Source organism: Gavialis gangeticus, unplaced genomic scaffold (assembly GCF_001723915.1).
Source record: "Gavialis gangeticus isolate Ggan-Ray unplaced genomic scaffold, GavGan_comp1, whole genome shotgun sequence".
In the NCBI taxonomy this organism is placed as follows: domain Eukaryota; kingdom Metazoa; phylum Chordata; order Crocodylia; family Gavialidae; genus Gavialis; species Gavialis gangeticus.
The window spans coordinates 6,912,666-6,922,334 of NW_017729031.1; the positions used below are offsets into that span (position 1 = coordinate 6,912,666).

At 39.2% G+C, this 9,669-nt stretch overlaps 1 protein-coding gene across 8 annotated transcripts in view; it reads left to right on the forward strand.

Annotated features, from left to right (window-relative positions):
- The window catches only part of NEB (nebulin), a 255,506-nt gene that overhangs the window by 58,819 nt on the left and 187,018 nt on the right, over window positions 1-9,669 (forward strand). For all 8 annotated transcript variants that reach the window (XM_019522420.1, XM_019522414.1, XM_019522415.1 and 5 more), the window contains exons 31-39: window positions 546-752; window positions 1,022-1,126; window positions 2,240-2,347; window positions 3,170-3,481; window positions 4,792-4,998; window positions 6,774-6,878; window positions 7,023-7,130; window positions 7,473-7,784; window positions 8,629-8,835. In XM_019522420.1, coding sequence (XP_019377965.1) covers window positions 546-752; window positions 1,022-1,126; window positions 2,240-2,347; window positions 3,170-3,481; window positions 4,792-4,998; window positions 6,774-6,878; window positions 7,023-7,130; window positions 7,473-7,784; window positions 8,629-8,835 — 1,671 coding nt within the window. The remainder of the gene's footprint in view (window positions 1-545; window positions 753-1,021; window positions 1,127-2,239; window positions 2,348-3,169; window positions 3,482-4,791; window positions 4,999-6,773; window positions 6,879-7,022; window positions 7,131-7,472; window positions 7,785-8,628; window positions 8,836-9,669) is intronic.

Consider the following 9,669-nt stretch of genomic DNA (forward strand, 5'->3'; position numbering starts at 1 on the left):
CAACCGCCATCTGCATCATCTGCAAACATCCTAAATACAGTATTTACTTGAATTTTCTTCAGGTGGAGCAAATTTCAGCCACGGTGCTTTAATTTGCCTATACTGAACAATAGATGACATGCAGTAAATACAAATAAGCCAGTGTTCAACAGAGCTTAGTGTAAAAGCAATTCAAGTTCAGTCCAATACAATATACAACAAGCACAGGACTTATATGGTCACTGTCTGGTATTTTGGGAGGCTTTAAAAATTGGTCTAATAGAAGACATTATAGCAAGGGGAAGAGAGGTAGAGCTTGGTAAATATTAATTGAGAAGCTTTGCTGTATATGTGACATAAGTTATGTAGAAATTCAAGATAAACTAAAGCAACTCACTTCAATGTTTATGAAATACGTAAGCAGAACTTTGGTTTCTTGTAAGAAATTATATATCCTGGCAAATGCAGACCATGCTAAGTCATTGCATTACCTCTGAGAATAGGACAAATGAAATTCAGTGGAATTCTGTGTGATCTTTGGTCAATTTAGAGTTTCTGTTTTTCAGCATGCATACAAACAGGATTATAACAACTGGTTCAAGGGTATTGGATGGAGTCCGCTGGGTTCTCTGGAGGTTGAGAAAGTTAGAAAAGCCGGAGATGCATTAAATGAAACAAAATATCGCCAGCACCCTGACACCCTTAAGTTTACAAGTTTACTGGATTCAATGCCAATGGTTTTGGCTCAACATAATACCAAGCAACTGAGTGATGTAAGCACTTTCTTGCTTATGCAACAAATTACTATGCCCAGCATAGGATTTCTTGGATGTATATATTCCTGATTGGTTGTTTGAAATAATTGTGATACATAGAATTTGATTCTTTATAAATTCTATCTAACAAATCTTTAAGTTTAAAGAATGTATGTGTAGCAAACTACAAGTGATTTGGAAATAGTAAACATTGTGACTGGTATGATTATGCTGATGTGATTTACCATTTGCCAGGTATCAGAGATAATGTTTATTTTTCTTTTTAGATAAGTTATAAGTTAGAGGGAGAGAAAGTGAAACACAAATACACCCTGGACCCTGATGTTCCACAGTTTATTCAAGCCAAGGTTAATGCCTACAATTTGAGTGACGTGAGTACTTGACAATAAATTGCTGAATTATTGTAATTTATTAGTAATGAACTTTTCTAAAGATTTTTTGTGATTTTATGGTGCTATATTTGGATACTGAGAATGTGTCAGCAAGGCCCCCTCTACACACTACATTTATTCCATGATTAACAAGTTAATTGTGGCATAAATGGGAAGATGGTATACATGCACCTCTTTTAGGGTTCCATAAAATGGGAAATGAGCTATAAAAAGGTTCCACATATAATGCAGAACATTTTTATGGCTGATTTATATGATGCCTAAAATGTAATGTACCACTGTTTGTCAGGCCTAGCCTGAGGCATGGTGGGAGAGGGGGAGCCAAAGGGTTTTCCCCACTAGGGAGTTTAAACCCTGGGCCTGGCAGAGCTGGTTGAGCTGCTGGGTGCTAGGGATCAGAGGCTCCTGGCAGGGGGAGTGCAAGGAATCCCTGATTCTAAAATAACACCTCCTGCCATGCACTTGTGGTAAGGCAGGAACTGTGATTGTTGGGATCAGGGATCATATTCCATTGTACCATTAAACGATCATGTTCCAGGGTCCTAAATCTCTTACTTTCATCTTCAAGCCTTTTGTAGTTAGTGGATCTTATATAACCAATCTGCCTCTTTTAATTCTTTAATTTGATTGTTTTTACTTAGACAACAAGATGTAGTTAGCTGTGTTAATCTGAAGTCAGGCAGAAAGCAAGGTAGAAATGGTCCTTCCTTACGTAATTAGAGATGCCTAAGCTTTCATGAGCAGGAGTGCACTACATCATATATTAGCATTCTAATGCCTTCTACTTGACAAAATTACCATTAAGTCAGGAAGTAAAAGGTAGTGTCATTTTGTCTAGAAATTGCAAAAAAGCTTTAAGAATAAATGGGACAACTGAGTAAAGTGGTTACCATGAAGCACTTTACTCTTCTTGTAATTCACTTGTTTTTGCTTAATATAAATTTGCCTTGTGTTCTTGTGATTACACAGACCTAAAATGCATATGTTAGTCTAATATTTTAAATAAAGAAAGCTTTTAATAAAGCTTATGCTGAATTGTTGAGATATAAACTATTTGGAACAAGAACAACTGTTTTTCATTTTTCCTTTAAGGCTAATTATAAAGCAGACTGGAAAAAAACACTTGCGAAAGGTTATGATCTGAAACCTGATGCCATCCCTATAATTGCTGCAAAAGCTTCTCAGAATATTGCCAGCAATGTAAGTATTATCTGGATAGAAGCTGTAGGATTCACTGCATTGTATCCAATACTGTACACTGAGTTTTCCATAGTTTTGTGGAAATACTAGCTGCTATAGACTTCTATATGGGCTTTGGAAATGAGCCAAATACATTACACCTTGGCTACTGCATCATGGTTAACTGGACCTCCTGCTTATATGAAGATCAGATATGCTCCATGTTCTGGATCTGACAAGTCTTACAGAGTTACCTCCATAGTTGTGCTGCACTCTGAAGAATTATAGTTTACCCCTATGGCACTCCTCAACCATACAGTAAACACGAGTGCTGAGAAAGCCGTGGAACTGTTAAATCAGGAGTTCCTGCTGAGCAGGCTAGTTTGCAGAGGAGATTGGAAACTATGACTGTATGCACCAGTGTCAGAGCAGGCCTGTGAATCACTTGAGCCCCAAATCTTCAGTACCTAAATCCTTGATTATATAATCATCTTAAAGCTATAAATACTTGGTGTAGTTAGTACAGTAATAAAAATGTGGTGTTGGACATGGGAGCGAGAGAAGAATATAGCAGGAGGATGTGACAGACAAGAAAGGGTAGAGACTAAAAAGAAGAAGAAGCTATCTACTCATCTGTGGCACAAGTACATATAATCTGTAGACTGAAAGCCAGCAATACTCTTCTTCTTTGATCTAATGAATCAGCTGGCATCTGTAAAACATTATCAGGGCTCGTGTTATGAGTTGAAATTACTGCAATGTTGAATTTCCAAATATTAAACTGATCACAAGCACCTCTGGCTGTTCTATAATTAATCGCATTTTGTTTTACTTCTTCTCCAGTACAAGTATAAGGAATCATATGTAAAAGACAAAGGCAAACAGGTTGGATTCCGTAGCCTGCAGGATGATCCTAAACTGGTTCATTACATGAATGTGGCCAAAATGCAATCGGATCGCTTGTACAAGAAGGATTATGAATTCAGCAAAACAAGATATCATACCCCTCTGGATATGTTCAGCGTGACAGCGGCTAAGAAAGCCCAGGATGTAGCTACAAATACTGGTTACAAACAGCTATTACACAATTACACACTCTTGCCTGATGCTATGAACGTGGAACTATCAAGAAACATGATGCAGATTCAGAGTGATGTATGTAATGTTTAGTCATCTTGAATTAATTTGTTGATAACAATTTTGCCTACAGAAATGAGGTTTTTTGTGTGTGTATGTATGTGTATACCTATATGTATGTGTATATTCACATACACATATAATCTATAGATATGGCGATATATACATATATAATTAGTGATTGGTGATATATAACCATTATACATATGTTAATAGTGATTATATATCTTTTGGGTAGATGTCAAGGTATTCTGACAGCAAACAAACACTTAGTTCCCTGTAGTTTCCTAGCCAAGGAGCTTATTTTTTGCTTCACTACATATTTTTCTATGGTTTGGGCTATTCTTTTTTAAGTATAGTGTTATATTAATATTTTGGTATTATTTAAATACTGGCAGTACAGTATATAGAAATTATATTACAATAATACATAATATTTTGTTTATGATTACATATATTATATGTACATTGTGTGTGTGGGTGCATGATAATTATATCAGTCTGAAGCTCCAAGTGTTACTGATTTTGTTCCTCTTCTTCCCCACATTGGTATGGCCTCCCTGCATTTCATAATTAGATCTTTCACTCTACTTTAACTTAGGTTCCTTAAAATTTTGCAACTCAAACATGTTTTATCCCAGAAGTACATTTAGTGTTAACTGGCTGTTCGTAACAGGTGCATGACAATTTTTTGTATCCTACGTAGGCATCAAACCTTTAATGTAATTTGAAAATGTTTACCATGGTCTGAGGGATTTGGGATTGGCCTCAATAGTATCTATTCTTGTACAAAGAGAAGTATCTTGATGTATCTTGCCAAATAAGTCAAGATGTTGACTTTTTCTACCTGGGTGACCTGCTATTTGGTTGGCTCAAACCATGGATTTTTGAATGGGGAGGAAAAGTGAGTTTAATAATTTAGTTCTCTGGGCCAAATTTTGCCATATCTCAAGAGAGAATTTGGATTTTTTTCTCCAGTGTATCTCTGTGCTTCCCTTGCTATTTTGACACTGTAGAACATTTTCACAAACCAAGCATTTATTTTAAAAATTATACTTCTTTCCCAATTTTCCTATTTTATCCATCCAGTTTCTCTCTCAGGTTTGGTATACAGCTCTTAGTGACCAGCAGAATCTGGTCCACTATTTCGTGATAGATCTTTCATTTTATCCAAATATATTTGGAAAATGCTAGGGACCACTGATAATTTTTGTTCACATTTTTATTTCAATAATGGCCAGGAAAAAATACAAAGCTTTATTCCTTTTTGTTATATAACATTCTTATTTATCTCACTCTATTTTTCTTCTCTGTTTATTTTTCTAAAGAACCTTTACAAAACAGATTTCAATAACTGGCTGAAAGGAGTTGGCTGGGTGCCAGCTCAGTCTTTGGAAGTGGAGAAGGCAAAGAAAGCTACAGAGATTCTCAGTGAAAAGAAATATCGTCAGCACCCTGACAAGCTGAAATACTCTATTACAATGGATGCAATGGAGCAGGTGCTGGCCAAACAGAATGCCAAGACCATGAATAAGGTGAGAATTTGCTCAAATTAACCTAGCTGAGCTCATAAGGTTCAGTAGAAGGACTCCATCCTGTAAAATAATATAGTAGGCAGATTCCTACGGGGGACATCTGGCCTCTCCATGGGTGTAGTGGATGCACCATTTTAATGGATCGAGAACCAAAAGATAACCCAGGTCCCTGAGTGGCTCCATAGCTGAGCGTGTACAGCAATTTCTACTTGCAGCAAAGATTAAAACACTCTGCTCTGTATGAATGGTAGAGTTTATATTCCTCACAGTTACAACACTTAAGTAACTTTGAATCCTTTTATGTGGGGAAACAGCATTAGTGATGAGTGAGTGTTAAAAGATGTAGAATTCTGGTACAATTTGGAGGAGAGCTCAAAATAGAAATTCTTCTCTAAAGCTTTTCCAAAGCATTTGGGAGACACCAGGTCCCCATCCGGCATGGGTCATAGGAGGATGGTACATGGAAAAAAGTGCTTTAGCTGTTTCTGAACATGCAAAAAGGTAAAAGTTACACATGGCAAATTTGCAATTACAATATATTATTTATCACGTGTAACAAGTGGTCATCCCAGGGCCAGTCTAAATGTTGGTCCGCTCACTTGTTTTAGGGCTAACCATCTGCCTACTTTACCCATCACACCTTGATATTAATGATTAGGATGTTAATCAGATGGGAGGCTGCCCATTTACGCACCCTGATGACAAGGGCCTATGCATGCAGCTCCAACCATCCCTGTACTGTGTCTCATGCCTCGCAGATGTTTTCCAGTGGCTCACACTGGGACCTGAGCTCTGGAGTCTCACACAGGACTCTCACTCCCCACCAGAGCTCATGGTCCCTGTGCCTTCACACTGGGTTCTTTCTTTACACACACACTCTGGCCCCGAGCCCAACACACCGGGCCTCCAAGCCTCTTCCTGGGCTACCCCTTATCTCTTTGCCTGGGAGCTTCATTGATAGCTCCCCAAGGCTCAGGACCCCGCTCCCCTGGAGCTTCACTCTAGCTTCTATTTGCAACTTCAGAGCTCACAGTGAGTCTGGGTGCTGTCCCAGGTCCCTTCCTGACCTGGGGCCTTGCCTCAGAACTTCCCGTGAGTCTGGGCTCATGCTTTGTCCTTTGGGGTGTGCTCCCCCAGCCTTTGCCCTCCACGGGGTTATCTGCAAGGTAGCAGGGGCTGAGGCTTTCTGGCGCCCCATACTCGCCCTTCACTGGGGAGGCCCGAGGTGTGGCATTTCCTGGAGACTGCCCCACCACTGGCAGTCCCACCACACTAACCAGCCCCAGCAGGGTGTAGTTTTAGGTCATGCCCCAGGACCAGGAGCCTCCAGTCATCCCTATAGCTTCTGCCCTTACCTCCAAGGTGTCACAAGCAGCAGCCCCAGCTGAGTTGTTGTCCTCCTGGCTCCTAGCAGCAAACTGCTTCTGGCCTTGCTGTTCTTATAAGACACAGCTGGGCCCTGTTCCCAATCAGGTAGTTGTGCCCAACTGGGATTGCAGCCAGCTGTAGGCTGTCCTGCTGCTGGTCAGGCCCCTGCAAGTAACAGAGTGCACCCTGTGCTGTTACAGTATGGCATAACTTACCTATTTTTCAGATAAAATGCAGAAGAATAAGGAGGCAAATGATTGTTTAGTTTTGCGTAAGTATTTGTAATGCTCAGGAAACTTCTTGTTGACATGTCTTGTTCATCACACACAAGTCAAATGAAAATATTCTCCTATTCTATACTATATTGCAATGTCTTTTCAATTTTCAATATCACTGTGTAATTGCAGAGAGCTTATATTGATAAATGGAACAAAGACAAGACCACGATTCATGTTATGCCAGACACTCCAGAAATTCTGCAATCCAGGGTGAACCAGAACACCATGAGCAATGTAAGCAAATGCAGAGGACATTTGGTATCTGTTAAAAATGCTATCTTTGGATCTTTTGTTAAAATGCTTAAATTCAGTTATACTGTCGTGAACTTTTCCCACCTTCATAACTAAAACTTCCTGCACTTTTATGTTTTGGATTAGAAACTATACAGATCTGGTTGGGAGGAAGAGAAGAAGAAAGGATATGATATGCGGCCAGATGCTATCCCAATAAGGGCAGCCAAGGCCTCCAGAGATATAGCAAGTGATGTAAGTTTTATTTTCAGAATGCATTTGGGTAAATGTAGCAGTGAAATTCGGGTCACTTCATCTCTAAAACCACCCAAATTAGGGTTGACTTGAACATGCACAACTGAATTTTCAAGCTTCATACAAGGTGAAGTTCAAACCTAAGAATTTAACACAGTATTTATGGTCTCAAACAGGGTTCAGTGCTTTGATGGATTGGAGCTAGAATGTGATGGATTAGGGATGGACCCTTTCTGACTGGTGAAGCCAAAGGCTTTATAACATGCGGAACAAGTAAAACTTGCTTAGTACTGTATTCCTCCTTATTCAATTTCCTTTGAAGTTTTTCTGTTCTGCTTCCAGTACAAATACAGACTAGCTTACCAGAACACAAAAGGAAAGCAAATCGGGTTCCGGAGTCTGGAGGACGACCCCAAGCTGGTGCATTTCATGCAGGTGGCTAAGATGCAATCTGACCGTGAATACAAAAAAGATTATGAGAAGAGCAAGACCAGGTTCCACACCCCGGTTGACATGCTTAGTGTTGTAGCAGCCAAGAAAGCACAGGAAGCGGCTACCAATACAAACTACAAGCACTTGATCCACCAATACAGTGCTTTGCCTGATTCAATGAATCTTGAATTAGCCAAAAACATGATGCAGATACAGAGTGATGTAAGTAAGAAAGTCTACAACCTTTATGTTACCAATTCAGTAATATTTTTTCATGAATGTATACTATAGGGAAAATACTAGAGTTTTCTTTAAAAAAAAAAAAAAAAAGCAAATGAGTGCAGTTATATACAAAAATGCAGCAAGTGTAACAAGAGTTCTGTGGCATTGTGATTCATACTGATGAGACCACTCTGAAATATTAAACTAAAGTAGTTTATAAAGAACTTTGGCTCCATGACAGAAATGTTATTTTTGACCATTTGCTGATGTGCTTTTTTGTATATTTATTTGTTACACATTTATTTGCTTCTAACTCTTAGGAGTAACACTTGTGTGCAGTCCAAGCCAAGAATAGCTGTATTAAAAAAGTTATCTCACAGCCTTGATTCTGGTTCTCTGTACTTAACTACTCGCTGAAGAACTTGTGGGGGAATGAGATTTGCACTCCTTCTAGTAATTTACTTTCTTTCTGGAGTCAGAGGGCAAGAGATGAGGATTTATGTTTCAGATAGTTGTTTCCAATGCAGAGTACCACTTTGGACTATTCCCAGACAGATGAAATTTACTTATCACCTATTTCTCAGGATTGTAACTAATTCCTTCCTTTGAGAGAGCCTGATTCTGCTGTCTCACACTGGTGTACTGAAATCAGTGGTAATTGAATGCCATGTGAAATACAAGAATGAGCATAATAAAGTAGAGAGCCCTGTTATAAATGTAGAAAGCCTGTGTATTTATTTAAATGCTCCCATGTTCAGAATCTCAAACACTAAATGCATCCAGCAACTAGTGAGCCATCCTGAATTTTTTCATTTACTGAACTTTTATTTTCCTTTTATTGCAGAAGCAGTACAAATCAGAATATGCTGAATATATGAAGGGTGTTGGATGGCTGCCACTAGGCTCTTTGGAAGCTGAGAAGAATAGAAAAGCTATGGAAATTGTCAGTGAGAAGAAATACCGGCAGCATCCAGACAAGCTGAAGTACTCCATTCTGATGGACTCTATGAATATGGTTCTAGCTACAAATAATGCTAAAATCATGGACGAGGTATGGAATATCTATAGCAACTCAGTTTAGTATTCAGCAATAAAAGACAGTCAGACAAAGAATGTTATACTTTCTGGTAGTATGAGCATATCCATTAGAAACTATCAGTTTGGGTCACAGATGTATGTCACATTTTCATTGACTTTACCACACAAACCTTGCCATAAATAATGACAAAACCTGGTCCCAGCATGCTAAGAAATTCACAAATCAGGTGATTTGAGGATTGTTCTTGTTAGCAATGTTTGGCCAACACAAGATGAAGGGCAAGATTTTCAAAAGCACTGAAGTTTCTTAGGAGTCTAAGTCCTGCTTTGAAAAGTGCTTCAGTCATTTTTGAAAATGAGGCTCAAGTTCCTAAACCATTCACATGTTTTTGAATATTTTACTGTAACTGTAAAACTTGATCCTCCAAGCCCAAAGGGCGACAATCCCAATGTGGATCAAAGGAGGCAAGAGTGCTCAAAAGCCCCCATGGCTCACCAAAAGCATCCAGGAACATCTCAAAGCTAAAAAGGAGGTGTACACCCAATGGAAGGGAGGGGCCATCACCAAGGACTATACCTCCATTGCTCAAGACTGTAGGGGGGCTGTTAGGAAGGCTAAGGCAGAGATGGAACTAGGACTAGCAACCCAGATCAAGGATAACAAGTCCTTTTTTAAATACATAGGGGGTACCAGGCAATGTAGGGCCTCTGCATGACACACTAGGAAATCTGGTGGTTACACCAGATGACAAGGCTAACCTCTTTAACAATTTCTTTGCCTCCATTTTTTTGAACAGGGACCGGGGCATCCCTTACACCGGGGTCGTAGTCAGGGAACTTCTCATGG